The 24,890-nt window shown below is 45.3% G+C and overlaps 4 protein-coding genes across 5 annotated transcripts; 2 read left to right on the top strand and 2 right to left on the bottom strand.

The window, feature by feature from the left end:
* The first annotated feature begins 5,519 nt into the window (after positions 1 to 5,519).
* Positions 5,520 to 7,289, top strand: LOC6555149 (heterogeneous nuclear ribonucleoprotein 87F). The gene is made up of 2 exons (XM_001981124.3): positions 5,520 to 6,574; positions 6,635 to 7,289. The coding sequence occupies exons 1-2, from the start codon at positions 5,667 to 5,669 to the stop codon at positions 7,191 to 7,193; spliced, it is 1,467 nt and encodes a 488-aa protein (XP_001981160.2). The 5' UTR covers positions 5,520 to 5,666; the 3' UTR covers positions 7,194 to 7,289.
* Positions 7,290 to 9,352: 2,063 nt separating this feature from the next.
* LOC113563717 (serine protease 7-like) lies at positions 9,353 to 10,650 on the bottom strand. Its single transcript, XM_026975793.1, has 3 exons — positions 10,527 to 10,650; positions 9,988 to 10,420; positions 9,353 to 9,932 (listed from the first exon to the last, which is right to left on the bottom strand). The coding sequence occupies exons 1-3, from the start codon at positions 10,588 to 10,590 to the stop codon at positions 9,353 to 9,355; spliced, it is 1,077 nt and encodes a 358-aa protein (XP_026831594.1). The 5' UTR covers positions 10,591 to 10,650.
* A 592-nt stretch (positions 10,651 to 11,242) lies between these two features.
* Positions 11,243 to 11,509, top strand: LOC113563716 (H/ACA ribonucleoprotein complex subunit 1-like). Its single transcript, XM_026975789.1, has one exon. It carries the CDS (start codon positions 11,267 to 11,269, stop codon positions 11,507 to 11,509), a length of 243 nt encoding a protein of 80 aa, XP_026831590.1. The 5' UTR covers positions 11,243 to 11,266.
* Positions 11,510 to 11,621: 112 nt separating this feature from the next.
* Positions 11,622 to 17,273, bottom strand: LOC6555147 (serine protease 7). Of its 2 annotated transcripts, XM_026980320.1 has the most exons (4): positions 17,169 to 17,273; positions 12,928 to 13,110; positions 12,363 to 12,801; positions 11,622 to 12,307 (listed from the first exon to the last, which is right to left on the bottom strand). In XM_026980320.1, exons 2-4 carry the CDS (start codon positions 12,989 to 12,991, stop codon positions 11,713 to 11,715), a joined length of 1,098 nt encoding a protein of 365 aa, XP_026836121.1. In that variant the 5' UTR covers positions 12,992 to 13,110; positions 17,169 to 17,273; the 3' UTR covers positions 11,622 to 11,712. The 2 variants fall into 2 exon arrangements, with proteins under 2 accessions (XP_026836121.1, XP_001981158.3); XM_001981122.3 differs by lacking the exon at positions 17,169 to 17,273 and having other exon boundaries at positions 12,928 to 13,195.
* Positions 17,274 to 24,890: the final 7,617 nt, after the last annotated feature.

The raw sequence follows: 24,890 nt of genomic DNA, 5'->3' as shown, positions 1-24,890 counted from the left end.
AATAAGTAAACTTTTTTTTTAATTGCATCGAGAGGCAAAGTGTTAAAGAGTTTATGTGCAACATTTACAGGCGTGTGTGTGGTGGTGGGGGGGGATACCATTTCCCAGACACACTCACACAATTATAAATGCAATAAAATACTTTTCAAGCGAAACTCATAAATTTCCAAAAGCATTCGTACGTACAATCCTCGATGGCGACACCCAAAAGACCCGGATTCTGTCTCCGAGCTCCGAGCTCCGAGGAGTGCACCACCACACATTGCCCCTAGGTGCCCCTCGTCCCATCCGGATCCGTGAGAAATTCCGGGGGACAGGAGCACCCCTTTCGGAACTTAGAGCCCAGGGTTAATCACGCCAGATGGTAATGGGTTTATGGAGATGTTTGTCTTATGGATGCGAATATACCATTCTGAGCAAGGTGACATCATCATCAATGCTACATAAAGGAAAGTGCAGTTTAAGAATTAACCTACATATTAACGGCATAATAGTTCATTAATGTTGAATGATTGTGATAGCGCTTTTAGACTTGCTGCTCATGGTGTAAAGTTCAACAGGATAATATATTTTTTATCCAAACCAAGCCTAGAAGCTCATAAATTTTGGAGTGTATTGTACTTAAGGGGGCTCTTTTTTCCAGTGCATCCAAATGAGTTAGACTTTCTTTGCAGACATCGTTTGTTTATTTGTTTTCAACGCTGCTGAATGATTTGCTAGGGACAAAAACTCACAAAATGGCAATTTCGGTGTTTGGTCCACATAGTATCCATATAGTATACGGATCTGTGCATCTGTGCCAGCCGTGATCTGTGAAGATAATTACCCATTGAATCGCAACTAATCTCCCGGGAAAGCCGCTCCTGAGTGTCTGAGTGTGAGTAGTGCCATCAATTACTGGCCACAATTGCCGGCGTTGCACATGCCACATATAGAGCAGTATCCAAGTGCCCACCGAGTGGTTCCAAAAATAAAACCCAACAGCCGAGAGCCGAGACCCGAGAGCGGAACCACTCCTCAGTCCAGTTGGATGGGTCTTTTGGCTCTGCGCACATGGTAAATAAATTGCCAAACAAATATCAACATGACAAATTGATTAATTCATGTTATTATTCCACTGATGTGCTCCAATGTGTCCCGGAAAAAGGCGGCTGAGAATAATGCGACCGTGGTGTATTTAGTTTTTAGTTCTAGTCACACATTAACCAAATGAAAATTCGGTGTTGACGCATTTGTTTTTCCCACTCTCCCAAGGAAACGGCGACAAATGAGCCAGGCGGTCGGCAGCTGACAAGAAAAACAGGGACAACAAGTACACCACTGTCTCAGTGAGATATGTGGAAATGGAAATGGAAATGTAAATGAAAATGAAAATGGAGACATTGAGCACGTTGCTACATTTGTCAACGATTTCCATATGGCAAAGTCCGCCGACCATCTCTTCTATTGGAATTTTAATGATGCGCGAAATGTTAATTTTTCATCTTGATCGCCTCGAGTTCGCTCCGAGTTCCATCAGCCTCCGTTCCCATTTCCCAGCCACTTAATGAGCCGGCGGCTGAGTCATCCGCGCTGGCTTTCAATTAACGTTGATCACCTCAATTGAGGCACGTCGCCGTTAAAGGCACTGCGAGAAACTATGACAAGCAAAATCAATTGTTAAAATAATAAGCCAGCACTAGGATCATTAGCCATTATCCCATTGCCATCCATATCCATCAAACTCATTTCCTTGATCTTCGCTCTCAGTGGAGAGCGAGAGAGCTTTTATTTCTGCGCCTAAATACCTATTGTTCCTATTTTCCCTCAGTGTGAGATGCCCCCCTTTACATCTGCCAATTGCCAATTAAGGAATATGGCTTCTCTACCTCCTCCAACTTCGGCAGCAGCAGTTGGCCCAATATGTGGGTACATTCCTGTGCAGGGTGCATCGCGACCCGACTTGGCCATATACGAGTACTTGTAATTCCTGCTAATTGAACCGAATGGCTAGATAGCTAGCAGATATTAAGTTACGCCCCTCGTGGCGGCGGCGAGGTGAGGAAGAACACTTTATGGCCACCAACCCGGCGCAGAAAGCCAGCAGCTCGAGAGGGTCGCGTGTTTAATAATAATTTCTTTGGAATATGTTTATGGTAAGCCGTGGTCTAATTAAAATCAATTGCCTTAATTGAAAGTACAACAATGGCAAGCCAAGGAGCTGGAACTCTGTACTTCGGCTCTGGCCGCGCCCTTCTACTTTCCACACTATCGACACATGAAGGTAGCAATTTGATCGCCGGCATTATTTATGGCCATGCCGAAAGTGCTTTGGAGCGTGGAATCCGAGTTACCCCATAAATCAGCATCACTTGGAGTTTTAAATTGGCATAAATCTATGCGACTGGCCGGCCGATACAAAGAACTATAGCTGGCTTGCATGTTAATTTTTCAAAACGCCGCGACAGTTTCTGCTGGTAATTGCGGACTTGGCAAGTGCCATATATTATATTATTTGGCCAAAACACTTGATATATGGCCGGGCCAATGATAAATCTCAGACGATAGTTGCGCTTTATTCTAGACGCACACTTTGTGTGGGCTTTGTTCATGGCCATAACGTCGCCAATTTTGAGTACCCGCGAACATTTCTTTTTCCTTATCTTGGCCCGAACAATTCATACTTCCAAATATCCCTGGCATTTCATATGCAATTCTGTTTATTGGCCTGCAAGCCTTTGCCTCGACTTTCTCGGCTTCCGCTGCCAATTGTGTTGCATCGTAAATTATGTAAATTGTTTTGCGAATACACTCCGTTGGCAGTTTAATTAGCTGACATTATGTTGGGGGATTGGAGCCAAATGGAGGGGGAGCTCTTTGTCATAGGCAAAGATACTGAGCCAATAAATAATTTTCAATGAATTCTTTAATTTATTTAAATGAATTCCGTCTTTTTACACCCAGCAGAATACGTTCATCTAAGCCAAAGTCTTTTTAAAACATATTTTAATATGTATATCGAGAACTGAATAAACAAGTAAATTGTACACTTAGGCAAACACATAAAACACCGCAGACATACAAAGTGCTTGCCCATTACACTTAATATTTCATCGCGAACTTCAACCTCAATTATGAAAATGAAAGGAAAGCGCCACTCGCAACTCGTATCTTGGGCTCACCCACCCCATCAAAGAGAACTGGGAAAACCCCAAAGGCAAGCCACTCCACCCCACCCCGTAGGCAGTATTTCGTGGACAAAAACCAGTCGAACATACCTCAACTCGGGCATTTTAAAATGGTTCGGCGTACTTGCGGATATGAGCAACCAGAATGTGCACATAACATTAAATGGGTTCACTTACGGATACGGGTTTACGGGGATAGTGAGCACCGTATGAGCAATATACGAGTATGTGCAAAATGTGCGGCAGCGGGGCAAAAGGAAAACAAATTTCAATTTAGCTTAAAGATTTTGCACATAAAATTTGTAACACTCAATTAGTTTAAACGACAACGAAAAATGTTGCCAGACCGAGTCACAACAATGGCGAGAAGCTACCCCCTATCTGTTTTCAGCTGGTACTTGGGCATTTTCGGGTATCCTGGGTAAATCGCATAAATGCGGCGACGTATGAATTTCGCTTAATATGATTAGTGAGCGGTCCTTGCCACAACCCCGAATTATCGAATGATATGTGAGAGGTACTGGTACTACAAGTGCACTAATGGAGTGAAACACTTTCGCTGCACACTTGCGGCACACATCATTATGATGAGGTTGCAAGGGATGGAGATGGTGGATGATGGGTGGTGGGTGGTGGGTGGTGTGTGTTGGGTGGTTGTGGAGCTGTGCCTCGAAATCAATTTCATTTCGCTAATGTCGTGTAATACTAAAATCGTTTACGCTTCTGTGCCATTCAAGTGGGATTGCCCGATTAGAAACAAATGCTGTATTCCAAAGATTCATGGGTGGGGTTTGGAAAATCGCAGCTGGTCGAGGTGGGTCAGTCAGTCAATCACCGAGGACCAAATCTTTATTAATTCTGATCGATGACCCTCGCCCGAGTCCTTCGCTGCTGCAACAATCAAATGATGGAGCGCTTACGACAAAGCTCTCGTTTCCCTGCGAACTGGAGACTGGCCACTTTCATGCACTCATACAAGTTCGACAGCTGAAAGCGTTTCCGTTTCCGTTTCCGTTTGCTTGTCTCTGTTTGTCCATACATCTCCCATTGCCCCCCTGCCCCCCTGCCCCCACCACCATTTTCCACCTCTCCAGCAAGGCTACTGTCCATCGATGGTGCAATGAAGCGCGTTTATTTGCCGCTCGTAATTTATTTACTGCCCAACTCCGTGCACTTCGATTCCATTCGGATAGAACCATTCAAATGTCTCCTCTGCGTGTCCACTCGCTGCAACTTGCAACTTGTTAGTTAAATATTGCCAGAAGCTGCGACTCTTCTTCCAGATGCACTGCGAGAAATGCATAGCTTGATAGCTACTTAGAAATAAATCCATTTTACTTATCTCTGTGTACATATAAAACTGCGTTTCATATGGCGATTCTACTTAATTGAAAGAAAACAATTTAAAAAACTTCCTAAAACGATATAAATAATGAAAAATGCTTTCCTTTATATTATTGAACTATTTAAATAGTAAGCAGCAGTAATTGTAATGCTTAACTAGGGTATAAATAGTGCTCTAGAGTGTTCTGAGTGCATTGCCTGCAAGTGATAAATTAATCGCTACATCAGTTTTTAATTCCGTGTTGCTGGCGATTTATCTTGGACTCCATGCGTTGAGTCTTTCGAAACACTGGGACAAGGTTTTCCTGCATAGAGAGAGAGATGGCTCGGAAAATGGAACGAGACAGGGCTTTCAATGAAAGCCAGGCTGTGGCTAAAATACAGTGATCCCTCACTCTGCGCAACCTTTATCCCTCCCCCAGGCTGCACTGTTTAAAATGATGTATGGCACACATTTTGACAAATGTACAAAAATGAGTCATGAGTTCGCGGGGCAAACAGAAAGCGCTTCTCTACTGTTGCTGCTGCGCATCATGTTGCTGCTGCTGCTGTTGCTGCTGCTACTGCCTGGCTGCACTATTTTCTGTTGACTTTTTCATGTACTGGCTGTTGCTGCTTTTGTTGGCATTATCCATAAAACAAACACAAACTGGCGGCGAAGATGGAGCTGCTGCTTACACATGTTTTGCGAAAAAAGGGGAATGGGTCTGGAGCCTGGCGCCGTAATTAATCATTTATGGTTTACCTTAACACAGAGCTCTGTGCTCAGCATGCAGCAGATTTAATTCAAGCTGGGCTGTAAACAGATCTCTTCCAGTTTGCGTAGTCTTAAAAAACAAATTGTAGACATCGAGAGTAGGAAAAACATGTTCAATTGCAATTTACATATAATTAAAGTCATGCAGCTTCATATATTTAATACAACTCAATCGAGTGGGATTGAAATTAAAGTCTCCGTGTTGTCAAAAATCTATAGCAGCCCTATAGCTCAGAATCCAGTCCCTTGTCTCGCGTAGACTTATCAACAGCGTCTGGAATATCGAGCTCCGGACTTTTCTTTCAGCGTTTGGTGCTCCGTGTGTCCGTGATTAGAAGTTTGCGTGGCTACGGCTAGGTACATATATTTTTGTAGGATTGGGACTAGGACTAAATAGCATGGCCAATCGCTCCAGCCAGCGGGACCGAGAGTTCAACCGTGATAGCACTAGCAATTACAATCGCGATAATCGCGACTATAATCGGGACAATCGCGACAATCGGGATAATCGCGACAATCGAGACAATCGCGTCAATTTCCGCGACTATCGCAATCGTGACAGGGATCGCGATAGGCAGCGTCAGGTGCCCACGGAACCACCTTTCATTGCTTATGTGGGCAACCTCCCCAAGGGTCTCGTCCAGGGCGATGTGATGAAGATCTTTTCGGACTTTGAGGTGAAGAATGTGCGCCTGATCAAGGATCGTGAGACCGATGAGTTCAAGGGATATGGCTACGTGGAGTTTGAGACTTTGGCCCAACTGAAGAGGGCTCTCTCCTGCAACGGCCGCATCAAGCTGGACAACTTTTCGGCGCCCCTGCGTATCGATATAGCCGACCATCGCCGGCAGACCCCGGGTTCCAGCGGAGCTGGCGGAGCTCCCCCAGTCGGTGGCTCCCAAAGTCTGGGCGGTCACGAAAGAGGTGGTGGCGGCGGAAGAGGAGGCGGCGCCGGTGGTGGAAACGGTAGCAATCCCTACTACCAAAGGCGCAACTATCGGCGGGACGACAGTGTGGGATCCCATCAGTGTCGACGGAGGGAAGCCCGCAGCAGCAGCAACCACCAAATGTCCAACAGCAGCCCCACCCAAAGCACCACGTCCATCAACTACAACCGCACCACTCGAGGTGGCTTCAATAGCCGTGGTGGTAGGGGTGATCGCGGTGGCGGAATGGGCAACGGCCATGGGAACGGAAATGGCAATCGCTACCAAGGAGGAGCTCCACGTCATTTCGATGACCGCGAGGATCATCAATCGTCCAGCAGTGGAGGATTCCAACGCAATCGCAACTTCAACTTCAATCGGTAAGAAATGGAATGCCAATCAAGCGCTCAAATGACCTCAAGGTCAAATTCATTTTCCAGCTCTATGAACAGCGGCGGCGGAGGAGGTGCTGGAGGAGTTAGGGTCGGGAATACGCAGCGAAACTTCAATGGCAATGGAGGGGGTGGATTCGGGAGCATAAATGAAAACGGCAACTATACCAATTTTGTTCAGAACCGCAACCGCGATCGCCGAGGACACTACAATCCAAACAACGCTAGAAGTTCTGGCAGCTACAATGGCAATAGGAACGGCAACTTTGGCGGGGACAACAATAATCCTGTCCACGGAGTATCGGAATCGGGATCATCTGGAACCGGTCCGACTTCGAGCAATCAATTCGGAGTGCTCGACGATGATGATCGCCCCAAGCTGGTGCTAAAGCCAAGGACAGTGACTGCACCCATAAACTCTCTGGCCGAAACCAAACAGGCTGCTCTGATTTTCGGAAAGGCCAAGCCCCGCGATGATAGCTCCACGCCCGTATCCTCGCCACGCCAGGATTTGGATGCCATAACCGATGCCTTGAGTGCGTCTACTCCTTTCGCAGGATCGACAGGAGCCCCGAGTGATCATGATCCAGGTGTGGGCGACAACTGAATCGGATCCTACGAATTTGATGGCAGTCTAGATCGGTGGGGTTCAGCATGGCGAGATCTTTCAATAAACTTTTCACAGGCCTCTTATATTACATTATTAGATTTGTATCCTCTGATGTTCGTACACTTCGTCCTCGAAATCAAGACGGCAATCGCCTTTCCAATTTAAGCGTATTCAAAATTCACATTGTGTAATTCATTCTTACGCTTTCGTTAAATTCAGTGATTAGGCGAAGAAATAAATAAATCCTTGGCCTAGCATATAAAAAACCAGTTCATTAAAGGAAGTACGAATTATCCAATTTCTGGATCACTTCTAGCCCGTGGATGTACAAATCGCTATGCCCAATTTATTTCTATTCACGATTCTATTCATTTCTAATGCAGCAACACGGATATTTTCCTAATTAGGCGCTGATCAGCCCCGGATAACCATAAACATCAGGACGCCAGCCATTCCGCTTGGAGTACCCATAAATTGCAAAAGTTAATGCTCGGTGACAAAGTCGGGACTGGAAGATAACTCACCTCCGGCGGACAAAAAGGACATTCGTGGACACTTGGAGCGGCATTAACTAGTCAACTCGAACTAATTGAATTGAACAAGATTAAAGAATTTTACGCCGGAATAAAGACGTTTGGCAAGTGAGGCGAAAAGGAGCAGAAGGCCCTGGTATTTATGGGCCAAGATTTACGAGCCACAACAAGCCGCGGCCACTTTTGGCCACGGCTCCTGAAATTGAGCCGCACATCCTGGCCTGTACAGGCAAATTGGCTTAATTTCTTTTTAATTTGCTGCCGGTTTTCCCGGCTTTTCCTTGCTTTCCACTTTCACTTTGCGCTTGGCCTTCTCAGGAGCTCTCGAAACGAAATTCAATTTGAAAAAGTGGAAAGAACGGCGGATGTGAGGTGACCTGGCCACGCCTGTTTCCATTTCAATTTCTGGCCGATATGGAGAACATCCCCGGCCCAAAAGCCAATTTACGCACGAACATTTTTTCAATTTGCGCGGCTGAAACCGCAGTGACCCCCCATCTAATTTCCCCATCCCCACACGCTGCACTCTATAGAAATCCCGCGGAAAATTCACGGCATTAAAGGACTTTTCTTTTATTTTCTCCTCTCCTTTATTTCTTTTGAAGTTCGCCCGCTGGACGCGAGTTTTATTTGCCTTTTTTCCCTGTCTGCCAAGCCAAGGCTTTCCCGCTTTTCGCGCCGGACTTTTCCCGTTAATGTGTCACACGCACTTTATAAGCAATTGTTGTTGCCGTAGCTGGGAGGGAAAATGGGGGCGGCGTTGGCGTCTGGAAAAGTTGACGACGCTGTCGACGCCCATGGCGCAATTATTATGATTATTAGGTACAGCTGCACTTGCCCACTTATAAACAAAAATTGTAATCTACCTCAGCAGCGGAACACACTCAAAGAAAATACTGTTAAATCACGTTTTGAACAGTCTGGTGTTATTCCAAATAGTCACGAAAATCAAAAATTCAAGCTGATGTTATCAAAACGACTGTTTATCATTTTCTCTCCGTGCACTGAAAACTGTTCCCAAGCGTTGCTGCTGTTGTCCATTAGGGTGAACCTGAACTTTTGTCCGCATTTGACCGTTCGTTCTGGATGCTATGAATCGCCTTGGGGGTCACGCGTTAATAATCGCGCTGAATGACTTCATAATGAAAATATTAAAGGTGTTTGTTGCCGTTCTTGTTGTTGCTGCTAGCCGCCGGCCAGGATCAGGATAAGTATATACATATACAAGGAACACCCGCAGGACTCGCTCACACAAAAGGCGCAAAGTTTATGTTTATGTCATGCTCTCGAATGGAAGCGGAGAGGTGCGGGAGGGGACTTTTCCTTGGGTATAATTTAATAATAATGCTCCTTTTTTCATTAAATGTAAGTGCACCATGGGCAGAAGCTGCCTCAAGTGGCAGGTTGAAGTAAACCAAGTCGGAGGTGGGAAAATGTTGGAACTCAGTGCACTCAAGAAGACTTATTCAGAAGGCGTATCAGATCAGAATCGGTGCATAGGGCACAAAATATTTTAAAACATTAATTGATAAGAGCACTGTCTGAGCTGTGGACTGATAATTTCATATTTTTGTTAATTGTTTTTCTTATTAAAAGGCATAGGAATATATGTAGAGCACATATTCATGGTCGTATAGTCTGCTTGATCCAGCTTTCGATGTAAATAACATTTGTGTAGATATAAGGTTTTTTGGGTATGCTAGCCAAACCAAAGGTAGCTATGCCCCCAAGAACCCAAACGCCCTCTTGGAATGCCATCAGTGGTCCTCCGAAGCTCCAAAGGCAGCCGTCGACCTCCTTCGGACCATTGGCGCACAAATGGGATTCGTGCAGTGTATCCAAAGGGAGGATTTCGGAACGACAGCTGTCCAAATCCACGCCGGTGGCTTCAAATTTCAGCTGGACGAGGCTATCAATCGGAGTCTGGTTCGCTCTCCATGCTGCCCCGGTAAACTCCTCGTGGACTTCCCAATGTTGCACACCCACAGTCGAGGGCAAGCAAACAGGTCGAATGTTTGGCGTATAGGCGACCTCCCTCTCCAAGCGGATCAGACCAATGTCATACTCTGAAAAGCCGCGTGTGAAGTTTACATGTATGTGGATATCCTCGACCTCAACTCGCAGCATTCCATTGCATTCCAAGCTTCCATTGCGGCAATCCTCTGCGGCACTAGTGCCGTGCTCTCCCAATTGTACAGAGACTCTGAGAAGATAATAGTTAATAATAAAACCATAGTAACAGATATAAGGCTGCTTACAGGTTTCCGAAAGATTTCGACAGGCATCGAGCTACTGTTAGAACATATCGGTGATTGATCAGTGATCCCATGCACCCATTTTTCTTTATCTCTCCGCTTGATATACGGTACTGTAATACCACCAACCAGGGGAAACCCGAGAAGATAGTTTTATTGCCCGGAACCAACTGGTCGCCACCACAGATGGACCGATCGGGAAGCAAACTAGAATCTTCGCGAGGGATTTGGTCAGGCGTCCTGTTGTAGTCCTTATCCGTAGTGCAGCAGGCGAAGATGGTCTCGTTGCTCTGGTCTGATTCGCAACGTGAGTTTCGAATAAACTCTATCTCGGACTGTGTAAGATTACTCTTCACCAACACCGAATGCAGGGGCAAGCACAATTTAATGGGCACACACCGTCCTTCTGTCTGGTTGGGATTCCAACAAGTCTTGTCTGCGAGCAACCACAAATATAAAAAGCAATTTCAATATTATTTGCGTGTTTATTCCTCTTTATAAAAAACCCAATGTTCGGAGGAATTTTCACTTTGTGCACTTACATCGTAAAATGGCCTGGTTATAGTTAATCAAAATACACAACAAAACCGCTGCGATCACCTTCATTGCGATTTCGACTGAACTCCGCAAAGCTCGACTACGATCTGATCGATGAACACGAAAAATTTGACTGTCTGTCTCGATTTTGAATCGGAAAGATTTGAGCTTCAGTGGGATTACTTGCTGTTATCATGTCAATAAGATAAAGATAAGAGGTTCAGCGAGCGAAATACCACAACAAATATTTGCGAATTTCAGATTGCTGGGACCATAGATTTGTCATTGAAAATAGATGCTTGGAAGCCAAGGTAAAAAAACCCGAATGAATTATGCAATTAAAAAAAGCACTACTTCTAAAACTAACACAAGCTACAGCACATTGGCACAAGATACATTAATACTTGCTTGAGTATAGTTTCGAAATCAACATGTCTGTCAATATTCGGGTTATCAGCAATCCGATTGTGTCTGCACTTGCGGCGACGACCCCGAGGGTCTCGTCCAGGGCGATGTGATGAAGATCCTTTCGGACTTTGAGGTGAAGAATGTGCGTCTCCTGCAACGTCCGCATCAAGCTGGACAACTTTTCGGCCCCCCTGCGTATCAATATAGCCGACCATCGCCGGCAGACCCCGAGTTCCAGCGGAGCTATCGGAGCTCCCCTAGTCGGTGGCTCCCAATGTCTGGGCGGTTACAAAAAAGGTGGTGGCGGAGGGAAGCCCGCAGCAGCAGCAACCACCAAATGTCCAACAGCAGCCCCACCCAAAGCACCACGTCCATCAACTACAACCGCACCACTCGAGGTGGCTTCAATAGCCGTGGTGGTAGGGGTGATCGCGGTGGCGGAATGGGCAACGGCCATGGGAACGGAAATGGCAATCGCTACCAAGGAGGAGCTCCACGTCATTTCGATGACCGCGAGGATCATCAATCGTCCAGCAGTGGAGGATTCCAACGCAATCGCAACTTCAACTTCAATCGGTAAGAAATGGAATGCCAATCAAGTATTCATTCAAATTCATTTTCCAGCTCCATGAACAGCGTGGCGGAGGAGGTGCTATTGGGGGTTCAAAATATTTTTGAACATTTATTGATAAGAGCAGTGTCTGAGCTGTGGACTGATAATTTCATATTTTTTTTAATTGTTTTTCTTATTAAAAGGTATAGGAATATATGTAGAGCACATATTCATGGTCGAATAGTCTGCTTGATCCAGCTTTCGAGGAAAATAACATTTGTGTAGAAATCAGGTATTTCGCCTGGACTGTTGCCTGGTCTGCAAATCAAACCAAAGGAAGCTATGCCCCCAACGACCCAAACGCCCTCTTGGAATGCCATCAGTGGTCCTCCGAGGCTCCAAGGGCAGCCGTCGGCCTCCTTCGGACCATTGGCGCACAAATGGGATTCTTGCAGTGTATTCCAAGTGGGGAATACGGAACGACAGCTGTCCAAATCCACGCCGGTGGCTTCAAATTTCATCTGGACGGGGTTATGAATCTGAGTCTGGTTCGCTCCCCATGCTGCCCCGGTAAACTCCTGGTGGGATTTCCAATGCTGCACACCCACAGTCGAGGGCAAGCAAACAGGTCGAATGTTTGGCGTATAGGCGACCTCCCTCTGCAAGCGGATCAGACCAATGTCATACTCTGAAAAGCCGAGTTTGAAGTTTTCATGTATGTGGATATCCTCGACCTCAACTCGCAGCATTCCATTGCATTCCAAGCTTCCATTGCGGCAATCCTCTGCGGCACTAGTGCCGTGCTCTCCCAATTGTACAGAGACTCTGAGAAGATAATAGTTAATAATAAAACCATAGTAACAGATATAAGGCTGCTTACAGGTCGTATGGGATCAAATAAGATTTCGCCAGGCATAGAGCTGCTGTTAGAACATATCGGTGATTGATCAGTGATCCCGTGCACCCACTTTTCTTTATCTCTTCGCTTGATTTACGGTACTCTAATACCACCAACCAGGGGAAACCCGAGAGGATAGTTTTATTGCCCGGAACCAACTGGTCGCCACCACAGATGGACCGATCGGGAAGCAAACTAGAATCTTCGCGAGGGATTTGTTCAGGCGTCCTGTTGTAGTCCTTATCCGTAGTGCAGCAGACGTAGTGGTGCTTGCTCTTGTCTGATTCGCAACGTGAGTTTCGAATAAACTCTATCTCGGACTGTGTAGGATTACTCTTCACCAACACCGAATGCAGGGGCAAGCACAAGGAAATGGGCACACACAGTCCTTCTGTCTGGTTGGGATTCGAACAAGTCTTGTCTGTGAGCAACCACAAATATAAAAAGCGATTTCTATTAAGTATTCAGTATCGGTATTCAGTATTGTTTGGATTTGTATTTTTATAAAAACACAATGTTCGGAGAAATTTTCACTTTGTGCACTTACATCGTGAAGCTGCCTGGGTTTGGCTAATCAAAATACACAACAAAACCACTGCGATCACCTTCATTGCGATTTCGACTGAACTCCGCAAAGCTCGACTACGATCTGATCGATGAACACGAAAAATTTGACTGATTCTGTCTCGATTTTGAATCGGAAAGATTTGAGCTTCAGTAGGATTACTTGCTGTTATCATGTCAATAAGTTAAAGATAAGAGGTTCAAATATTTGGGAATTTCAGATTGCTGGAACCATAGATTTGTCATTGAAAATAGATTCTTGGAAGCCAAAGTAAAAAAACCCGAATGAATTATGCAATTAAAAAAAGCACTACTTCTAAAACTAACACAAGCTACAGCACATTGGCACAAGATACATTAATACTTGCTTGAATATAGTTTCGAAATAAACTGACAACTGACTCGTTGTCATTCTCGACGAATAGTCAATATGCGAGATATCCGATTGTGTCTGCACTTTCGACAGACAATCCCAAGAAATAATTAATGCTGGCAAAGGAGGAGGGGATACGGAATATAGGACCACAGAATTGGAGGACTACATGTAATATTTTAAATGTAGTTTCGGGCTAATTGTCATGCCATCGACGGCGTCTTATCGGACGGTAGCAAAACAATTTGGGCAAATTTATGCAACACAAGCGAGCTGAGAGTGCCCCAAAGGGCACGAGAGTGCACGAAGGACACACAGGACATGCTGGATGCCCAGATGGACAGATAAGTCAAAAATGCTGCCATTAAAATGCTGGCATTTGCAAGTCTATCTGGTATCGACAGGGTTTCGCAAAAGTTACGAAAGGAGGTGAGCGGAAATCTAGCCGTGGTGGTCATTAATGAACATGGGCCAGTGTCCTCGTACAGTGGAGTCCATTAAAAAGGACTAAATGGCAATTAAGCACTGGAGTCAAAAGGCAGAATCGGAGTCGGAATCAGAGGCTGAGGCAATTAAGCCGCCCCTTTCGCTGCAAGGACACTGGGCAATTAAGCCGGACCAAAGTTGGCCAATCCCTTGGAGTCGACCTTATCCTTTTCACCTATCTCTCTGGCCGAGGAAAACTTAAATGAGTTTTCCGGGAGCAGATATAGAGAGAGAGAGAGAGAGAGTCCCGCAGCGAGCATTTAAGTGACTGCAGCTTTGATTGGCTGGCCGCTTGAGTGGGCAGCAGATTTATCTCCTATTTCCGAGCCCCCCGATTGCACATAAATCCCTACGACGATACCTACGCCCGGCCAGGGATCCAGGGATGTAGCCATAAAAATATTTGGAATACCCAACGGCACATATGTATGTGAGTTGAATTTTAGAGGGCGACACATCTTCGATATGCTCGTTTAAAATAATTTATTGCACTGGCTCTGACATCCATTGAACGTCTGCCACCGGTTCCTAAGTAAAGTGTCCCGGCACAAACTCACAAGATAAATTGCGCAAATAGAAAAATGTTCTAATTAAAATTATGCACAAATATTTTGGATTTCTTCTCGCTGTCATCCATCGATGGGGTGCCAATTAAAATTGATTGGAAATTCCGGGACGGCATTCCCGGCATTTCTACGGCATTTCTACGGCATTTCTACGGCACGTGGGCGTTCCTCAGCGCATAGTAGCAGCTGCCCGATTCCTGTAACGTATCCTTTCGCTCGAGATTTGCATGCAGAACGTTGCTTTTGAAGTATGGGAATGGAAATGGGACTATCTGCGTGTCCTGACCATTCCGCATGACTACCCACTCCGAAACCAATAAAAAGAAGTCTCAATTAACACTCTTGTACTGGCAAAATGCAGCCAGATGGCTAAATGCATGCGTTTAAGTCGCCACCCCGACCTCCGCTAATGTAGCAAATAAAACGGTCACCTTAATGGATTTCTGTTACGCGGTCTAGCTTCGATTTGGACAGAAGGTGGCGAGGCACGGGAACAGGACTCCCAGGACTCTCGTGCTGTTCCATTGATTGTCCTTGAATCGCCGTCGTTCGCCACTTAATCCAATCGCGCACATGTTGAGTCCTAACAATGGACTCCTGCCTCGTCCTCGGTTTCGCTCCGTCTTTCACCCCATCCTCATCCACCTTAAGCGGCTTTCACCTTGACGTTGCCACCACCAACAAGGGCAACACGAAATCGAAACAACACCACCAGAATCTGCCGCGGATTCGGAATGCGGCATCGGGGAACTTTGGCCTCGACTTGATTTCCGCTGTAGCCTACACTTAGCAATATATACATATATACTCGTACAATATAGAACAACAATATATAATTCTAAATCTGAAATATGCGACATCCGGCGTAATTACTTGGAGCTAAGAGATACACACACATTCGTGAGTTCAAATAAACAAAAGTAGTTCCATGGAACACTTATTTTATAAGGTGATAAAAAAAAAATTAGAAACCACTGTACACTTGCAAAAAGAATATTGATGCATACTTTTGGATTATGCTAAATATCTAAGAAATTTATACATTTTTCCCAGTGTACTTATCGCGAAGGGGTGTGAGGAAATCAAGGCGAATATAGGGGGTGTACTGAGGATTGTGTGCATTGCCAACTGTTGTGAAAATTAGAACGTGTAGTCCGGCTCTTTTCAGGACTTATCACACACACGCACGACCGCACCACTGAGCCACTGAACCACTGAACCACTGAACCTCTCAACCACTGGCCACTGCACCACCTCTGTGGGCCGTCTGCATTGACTTACGATGATGTATTAGCCGTGGAATTAAAATTAAAAGGCCCGATCAGGTTGCCCCTTTTGATGAGCTCTTTGTTGCGAGTGTACATAGTGCCGAAGAGCCCGTTCCTAATTAATCCCACAGAGAATGCAGAAAGCAAACCGAACTTAAGCAACATCTGGGCTCTCTGACTGACATTAACTAAAGACCGACGCCACTTGAGGCACAAATTCGACCGAATTTCAGTATTTCAGAATTTCAGAATTTCAAATTGGGGCTGACAGGCGCGAACGGAGAATACGAAAACCACATTTGGGCACCCGGAATGAAAGATCATTCAGCTGTCAGAATCATTAAGAAATGTGAAATCGCTTAAATGTGCTCTGCAAGAGGTTCCATCATTTTTCTTCTTCCTAAACCAAGCTTTTTTAAGGGGGAGCAGACTGATTGCGGTATGGGGTTGGCGCCCAGTGGAACACATGGAGATTGGGCTTCAAACGTAAGTCCGAGACGTGAGAAGTACGAAAGCTGAAAGTTATCTCTAGTACTGACTAATGTGTGTATGTATTTCGCAAAAATGCACTGTAAATCAGAACCTAATGAGGCTTTCGTGCTGATAAAAAAAGCTGCGCATTACTCATCCAAGGCAAAATACATTTTTTGTTGTAAACACTTGTGAAATGAGTTCAACTTTTTTCCACCAAATCGTCGGCACTTCCTTCCCGCTCCACTCGCTTCATTTTGGGAGGTAAATAAAAATGTTCAAAAATTAATGCCTGTCTTTCATTTGCGAGGCCGAGAGGCCATTTTGCGCCTTCCGCTCGGAACCATTCCGTTTTCAATTTCGCTCCCCAAAATCCTCACTTCTGGCCACACGTTTGCCAGTGCGAAACATTTTTATTACGAGTTCGTGAGTTTCGCTGCAAATAGCAGCTCGCCATCGGCAAATATATAGCCGCTCGGAAGATATATGTCTAGTTTTACACTATTATGCACGGAATCGCGAGCGCGGGGCACGGGCAATAAAAATACCCGAGCATATCAGGCACCAAATGGAGGATGGGGAGCACCAGGATGCAAGGCAGCTGCCTCGACTTCGTGTGCCATTCGACACGCCCACAACATTCGATTGTCTTAGGCGCACGCAGCTACACATATCATTCATTCAGTACACCTGAAAAAATCGAGAGCACAGTAGTAGTAGAAGCTATAAGCACTGGCATAGCCCAGTAATTTCCGCGCACTCATAAGATTCATAATTAAACATTTGTGTTTCAGTATAGTTTTACTAGGGTTAATTGGAGTTATTCGCTTCATGCTTTTTTAAGTGTAGGGTAGCATTTAAATTTCGGCGCGTTCATTGAAATTTGAACGATGAGCTAGCTGACGATAAAAGTGGACGCCACTTCAGTGGGCGGGGCGGAAATTTTCATATAAAGTACCTTTTGTTGGCATTTTAATGGCGCGCTTTATGGAAGGATTAAGCACATAAACTTGTCAATAACTCGAGTGCCGCACACTCTCATATACTTATGCTTATATACCCAAATTGCCAGCGACTCGGCGACTCTCTTCCAATAATAATGTCACCGCACTTTGACTAAGAAACCCTGAAACTGGAGTCAAGTCGCCGAGGGGACAGCGATTTTATTTATGAGCTCAACGTTAAATTGTTGCCGCATATGTCGAGCGGTCCTGAAGTGCGGGCAGAGGCAGGGGGCAGGGGGCAGGGGGCAGAGGGCAGCGACTTATTAAAAACAATCATGAGCCAAACACCAGAAACATACCCGAGCTCCCAGCCCTTGGAGCACATTATTGATAAACACACAAGTCTGAGGCAGGAGAAACATTGGATAATGGATTGATGGGGTGAAGGAGAAATTCTCATAACATTAAGTGAGAACCGATAACGAGGACTCTTACGTTTATGGGTATTCGTTGTGGATATGATATGAGGGAATTAGAGGGATATAAATAGTACTTGCTTAATAATTCATCCATGTATACAGTTATCTTACAAGCAAAAGAAACTTGATTTCATTCTAGCAAAATGCTTGAAGGCAGGCCCACCTTTCCGTGGTAGGCAATCGATGAAAGTAGCCTAATGAAGTGGTTCACATCGCTGGCTAAAGGACTTGCCCTAGTATGCCGAACATTCATAAATATGTCCCTCGCGCTAGCCAACCTTTTAGCTGCTCTTTTTAGCTGAAAAATGAAATCACGAAAAATGGTAAGCCAAATTTGGCCGAAATGAAAATTGCAAGCCACCCAAACGCAGAAGATTACAAACCCCTGCGGCAATTATTTTACGATGCACAAAGGTATTGTTAAATCGCAGGAAGGATATAAGGATGGAAGCAAACAAGCCGGCAGCCAAAGTAAAGCCAAATATGTTGAAATGCGGCCAGGACCGGGAGCAGGACGAAAATGCGAGCTCCAGGACAACGAGGGGAAAGTCCTGGATGCGAACGACGCCGCAGTTCAATATGCAGCGGCAGGCAATATTAAAATATCTTAAGGATATTATGTTATTACGCACACATTACACAGCAGACTGCGGGCAGGATATCGGGATGGATGGATGGATGGCAGGGCAGGAAAGGAAACGGGCGGGGCACGGGGCAAACTCCACTCAAATGAGATAATTCCCTGTAAAATAATAATAAAATAAGCAACCTTCAGACAATGTTCAACCCCACCCCACCCCACCCCACCAGCCACCCCACCTATCGCGAAGGTTTTTATGATTTTCATATTTTCGCAACCCCCGCCGTTTAAGTGCTTTTCAATATGAGTAAAATGCATTAAGGTATATCTTTGGCATTTTCCCTTCTGGCCGCCGGCTAGGCAATCTGAATGCTGGGCGGTGGTCGGAGGGCGTGGCAGATTGGCCAGGGCACTCTCGCATTAAAACAAAACACACCAAACACACACCCACAATCAGGATTCGGGGCCAGTGGCAAAAGAAAGGACCAACCCAACCAAAGGCGATCTGCCGAGTCAGCAGAAAAGAAAGAAGCCCATACAAATGAGCCACATCGCAGTGGAATACGGCAAATGGGAGACAATTTTTAGTTTTGATCTAAATGCGTCAATAAATTTTAACACTTTCAGTCGCTCGGGCGACAGAAACAAAAGTCATTTCGAGGCTTACAATAAAAAAAAGGAGCAGGCAAACGAGCGGTTTAGTATATCCTAGTAGAAATCAGGGCTATGGGCTTACTTACTTACACTTTTCCCAAGAGATGGTAAACGGAAATACCCAAGCTGCCCTTAAACAAATGTAATGTATGAAATACTTGTATATAAACTATCTCAGGCTTACATACGGTCAGCGTTTTACGTGCTGAGTATCGGGTAGTCGACCCCGTGCCTTGCGCACACGCGCTCCACTGGCTTTTCGGCCACCTCAGCATTTTTTTTTACTTCTGCGCCAGCTCGGTCTTATCAATGGGCTCATTTTAAAATCAACGCCTAGTCGTGGAACTCCTGCGAGTGCCGCTTACTTACTAGAGATGTCAATGACTGGGTTTTTCCAAGTTTTTCATTCCATTTATGGCTGCGAATCTGGGCCGGGCTAACTTATCGCTCCATGTGCATCTTCAGTGGCACTTTCAAAGGGCTTTCTTCGGGGAGGTGGACGGCTCAGTCAGTCAGTCAGTCAGTCAGTTTGCCAGTCAGTCAGTTTGTCAGCCAGGGACTGTTGTCCTGTGGTCCAGAAGTAAAGCATCCACAAAGAGTTGGCACAGAGTTTTAGCCCTAATCCAGCAAAGGGACCGCCATCGTGGCACATGGGCAAACATTGCTGCCATGGCAAATTTATCGCCGCTGATAAGCGTTAATAAATTAATTAGAATTATTGAAATGCGTGGTCTGTCGAGGTCCTGCCACCGCATATCCTTCCGCTCCTGTGCCTGCAACCAAATGCAAACACAGCCATGGCCATGGGCATGAATGTGGCAGTGGACATGGAAGTGGACATGGAAGTGGACATGGATGTGGACATGGATGGCAGCCATTATGCGCTGATTTGTGTTGCATACTTTTGCGGCACAGGGCAGAAAACAGGACGAAAACAGTGCCACATCCGGAAACGCACAGGACACGCACTTTTGAATTAGTTTGTTTGAACTCTCGGGCCTTATCTCAAGTTGTAGATTTTCAACATTTTGTAGTCATTTCCGGTCGCACTCTGCATTTGCATTTGCATTTCGTGCTGCCCGCTTTTATCAATTCAATTTACGCACTTGCATAAAGAGGCTCTTGCAAAAATGTTACGAACATTTTATGCGAACAATAAGATCATCGTTGTTCATTGCGCTTGCATTCGGCATTCAAATATTAGTATCAAATTAGGTATAAATACTTAACTTTAAGAGCTAGTCGGAGGATTACGTTATGTTTACGAGTCCAGGGTTCTTTTTATATTTCCTTTTGTATGTATGATAACGTATTTTTCCTGTGCAGTCTGGTTGGCTATTTTCTCCTTCTTACCTTTTAGGCGGTGGCAAAGTTTTCACGTCTTGTAGCGCCGTTTTTTCTTCCTTTAATGGCATTAAAAAGTTTGTCCGCCGCTGGCCAAAGTTCTCAGCACTAAGGTGCCTTTTTTTATTGGCGCCAGGACGTGTTTGCCCCGCAGGAATTCACCTCCCAGTTTTCCACACCCAAGTCCTTGAGCTCAAGGTGCCGGCGAGGAAAAACCGGCGGAGAAAAAATTAAATAAAACTTTTTTAGCGCACAAATGTTTTGCTGCTAATTGAAAATATCTGTTGGGTTCAATTAGACGATGCTGCACCGTGCGGCGGCTTAAGCGGCTGACTGACCACGCCCCCACTGCGATAAACCGTAGCAAAAAAAAAAAAAAAAATACAAAAAAAAGACCTGATTTAAACAATTTTTTGTGCAACTTTTCGCTTGTGTGGCGAGACTTTTCAGCTTCTCACAGAACAACTTGCATCTGATGGATCGAACTTCTGGTCGAGGAAGGGGGCATTTGATTTCGCGCAATTCTTAATGTCCGGATAAAGTTTCTCCACACAGTTTAGTGGCATACAAATGAGGGGACAGGCTTCACCTGCAGCTGAAGTACGCTTTTTTCGATGGAAACTAATCCAAAGAATTGGAAAAGAATTCTGGCCAAAGGTTAATTGGATAGAGAAGCGAGCTGAGTGGGTAAGTTTAATCAAAGGTTGTCCGGACTTCCACAAAAAAAAACTTGAATAAAATACGTACATATAGCACGTGAATTATGTATGTTATACCCAGTAGATTAATTGGGGTTCTCTTCACTGTTCCGGCTTAAATACATTTAATGAGCCAGCCCACACACACAATAAATAAACAAAATCAGGCATCAAATGGCCAAACACAAATTGTCAATTAAAAGGTATTTAAGCTTAATACCCAGGTCACACAGTCACGTCGAGCGCTTAATCCACGTAAATTAGTGCAAAAATCAAGTGGATACCTTGATACCTCGCTGGAGCCCCCCTCCCCCCTCTCCACACACACACACACACATTAGCCCCCAAATTTGTACAAGAGAGGGGGAGGCCAGAGAGCTGGGCAACCGACACCAATAAAGCCAACAAAGCGTTTTTAGGGTTAAGTCCATGTCAAAGTGTCAGTTTAGTATCGGTATCATGTCATGTTGTCTGTTCGTTCATGGTGGGGATGTTGCTGTTGTTGTGGCTGATACTCCGGTGGCAAAAGGCGGGGGGGTAGGTTTTAATTTCGTGTGTACTGTGTGGCAACATCAGGCCAAACAGACGTGTGCTCCGGACCCTCTATCTCTGCCTGGAAATTGCGCTGAAGGTGCAACGTTTTACTAATGAATTTAACAAGGATGCTGGCTGTGGCAGAAAGTGGGTGTGAAAAATGGGGTGGCGCACTGAGAGAAACGAATTGATACTTGACAGTTTACTTGCAACGCAGATGTTAACTAACTTTCGAGCACAGACTTTCGTTTGTGTTGCACACCTTTGCTTTCAGTTTCGAATTTGCATCGAATTTGTTTTCTCTGTGGAAAATGCTGGAGAAAGGGGCACGTTGCAGCGTTGCAGCGTTGCATGCTCATTAAAACGTCAGGGCGGCAGAAAGCAGTCTGGAGAGGCCAGTTCGTCTGGGGGCATCAGCTGCACTTTGTGGCCCTGCTGTTTATCCTGCCAACATATTTTTCAAATGTTCCGTTTGCATAAGTGAAAAGGCCAAAAAAGGAAGATAGCACACACGTGGGCGGGGGAGGTGGAGCAGGCCAACATTGGCGTCAACACAACAGCGGCATCAAGGGGTTAAGGAATTAGGGAAATGGGAAGTTGGGAAGTTGGGCCAAATCTGCCAACAATGGCGCGTAAATTTACGACTCACCTACGCGACTAGACGGCTTTTGACCGGGCCAACCGGGCTCGAATGGGGTGGACCAAAAAACCAGGGAATGGGCGGGGCCGCAGCCGAAGCCGAGGCACATGTGTGCGGCATATTTAAATTTGTATTTATCCGCATTTCAGGTTTGCGCCTGTTAATCCAATAAAATTGCGTAATTAAATTTGCGCTTCATTTGGCGTTTGTCATGTTTGTCGTTGCGGTGACAAATTTAAAACCTGTTGTCTGCCGGCCTAAAAACTCAACCCTTTTCCCCCACCGCGAGGTGCGAAAAAATGAACTGAAACCGAAATTGTTGTACACGTAGTAATTTTTCAATTGCTGCATAATTGAAGCCAAACCAGCGGAGTAATTCGCACCGCACCAGAAAAAACTGGCAAAATATTGGCAGCAAATTGTCGGCTTGACAAAGTGGACCAGGACCAAAAACCCCGACTCCCATCTTTCGGCCTGTTGATGTGTGGCTTTGTTTGCCAGTTTTTGTTTTTTATTTTTCTTTGCCATGGACTCGTGTCCTCTGGGGAACATGGAAAGTTGACTAGCAATTGTGTGAACGGCAGACGAAAAATGATTTTTAATTGTTGGGCGTTGAGTGCTGAGGGTTTTGTGGTTGGAGAAAAAAGGTTGAAAATCAGTGAAACTGCCTCGCATTTAGCGGGCTTTTTTATGCTGGCTGCAGATAAAGCCCTGTGCAATTGTGAAATTGATAAGCCCACACGGCACTACTTCATTACTTCCGGCCTTTCGGAGCAGGGCCCTCGAAGGAAGTCGATAAGGTCCGTGGGCCGACGGACCCGATAAGACCAGTGCATCAATCGCCTCGGCGATGCAGCGAAACTACGATTAACTTAAGCGCTCGGCGCTCGGCGGTCGGCAGACTTGAAAGGCGCTGGCAATCTTTAGCTAGAAATGCATCACACTTGCAGAACAATTTGTAACTCTGAAGTGATTTTACTTCGGCAAGTTATTTAGGGCCACAAGCATGGACATCACAGCTTCTACAAACTGTGTTCGCATTTTACTCCACATTCTTGGAGACACACGTTTCGAGTTATTTCCGCATTGCCCACTAACAACCCTATCAACATTGCCTTTTTTTGCCCACCAAACATCACATCTTATTTCCGGTAGCCTTTTTTTCTGAGTGCACGAGTGCCACGGGGTTTCTCCTATTCGACAGCCGTGCCAAGCACGGAAAGTCACTTTTCTTATCACTTCGAATTGCGACTCGGTTTTTAACGGTTGGCACTGGGATAATGAGGTTGATCGGCTCTTCCATAGAATTTCTTCAAAGATGACCCCTCACAACCCCGGCTCTTTGATTTTCGCGTGTGCCTGTCTCACATTACTCAGTATCTGCGATTTATTCTGGCATTCTGTTTTAGCTTGTTGAGCTTGTTTAATATTGTAAAAATCTAAAATAAATGCTCTTCACATCGTGGCAATCAGTAATAACACTTTACATGCTTGCAGTATGAACGCCGATTAAATTGACAGAGTTTAGATATCGAATTCATATGATAGCATAAAAATCTTCAAATATCTGACAAGTACATATTTTCTATTACTTCCAAACTAACAGTAAGAGCATTTTGCATTCGGATATGCATTTTGCAGTCATTCTAGGGCGCCATCTTGTCTCGGAGTAGCGCGAGTTCTTCAGTGATATCTGCGAAATGCGTCAAACGGCGGCGGTTTGTGCCACAAATTTGGCGATTAAAACAGAGTGGAGAGTGGAGGATGCCCCGCATCGGGGGCAATATGCATCCACATATGTATAATACGAATAATGTGGGTGTGTGGCACGCTGGCTATAATGACGAAATGTAATTTGGAGCAGTGAAATGGGGGGCTGTCGCGCTGTTATCGCTGTCGCTTTTGCTTTTGCTTTTGCTTTGAGTTTAATTAAAAAGTTTCGCTCTTTGTGGCAGCGCAACAGCCGAAAGCAGTGCACATTCGAATTCATATTTTGATTTTGGCTTTTCGTTTTTTATTTATGTAATTAAAACCCGCTCCCGAATGCACTTTGAGGGCGTGGCTCTGGACAGCTTTTCTCCTGTCCAGCTGGCTGAGTTGGCCCAAGATAAACCGAAGAGCAAAGGATGCGATATTAGTGTGTGCAAGATATTAACAGCATATTTGACATAACAATATGGAGAGTGTCCTGCGAAGGCAGCAGCATCGCCAACAGGAAGCAATTTCTCATCGTTTACTAGTTTTTATTAGCCCACCCAAGCCACACGCACTCACAGCCGCCCACCAAGAAGCATCCATGGCATGGCATCCTTATAAGGATTCTTGGCTTCGGCCAGGACATGCCGGGCAGCTCATAAGACAACATAAAGTATGACAGACATTTTGGCAACACTTTGCAGACCGTTAGCAGCCCCGGCTTTTTAAATTGTTAATGCCACTGCTCGGGGGAGTGGCGTCCTATTTACCCGGCAAAAGACAAAGCAGCTGTCATAATTCGCTGCAAAATATTATCACCCAACCAGATGCACTCTCATATGGGGCCAATTTGCCTTGGCCTGGCACTTCTTGGCTCCGTTTGCTGGCAAGGCATTACTTGGCCATTATACGGGCTCCGTATAATGGGCCCCAAATCCACTTCAGCTGCCCGGAAGTGCGCGCCATTTTCTAATATTGTACCGGAAGCAATTAATACGATCGTAACAATGCGAGAAATCCCAGCCACAGCCGTCGTAATGGTAATGCACTTCATCAAGCTCTCGTTATGAGTTGCAAGTGCCGAAGATACAGGATATTTATCCTTCCAATCCTGTACAAATACCAGGGTTACAACGCTTTCAAAGCGTCGCCCATTAGTTTCGGTAATAAACAAACCAAAATAAATGAAATCTTTCCGTAACGAAGTAAGCGCA

This window comes from Drosophila erecta, unplaced genomic scaffold (assembly GCF_003286155.1).
Source record: "Drosophila erecta strain 14021-0224.00,06,07 unplaced genomic scaffold, DereRS2 tig00000000-arrow-pilon, whole genome shotgun sequence".
Lineage (NCBI taxonomy): Eukaryota > Metazoa > Arthropoda > Insecta > Diptera > Drosophilidae > Drosophila > Drosophila erecta.
Note: the sequence above shows the minus strand (reverse complement) of the source record. Positions and strands in the feature narration are given on the sequence as shown.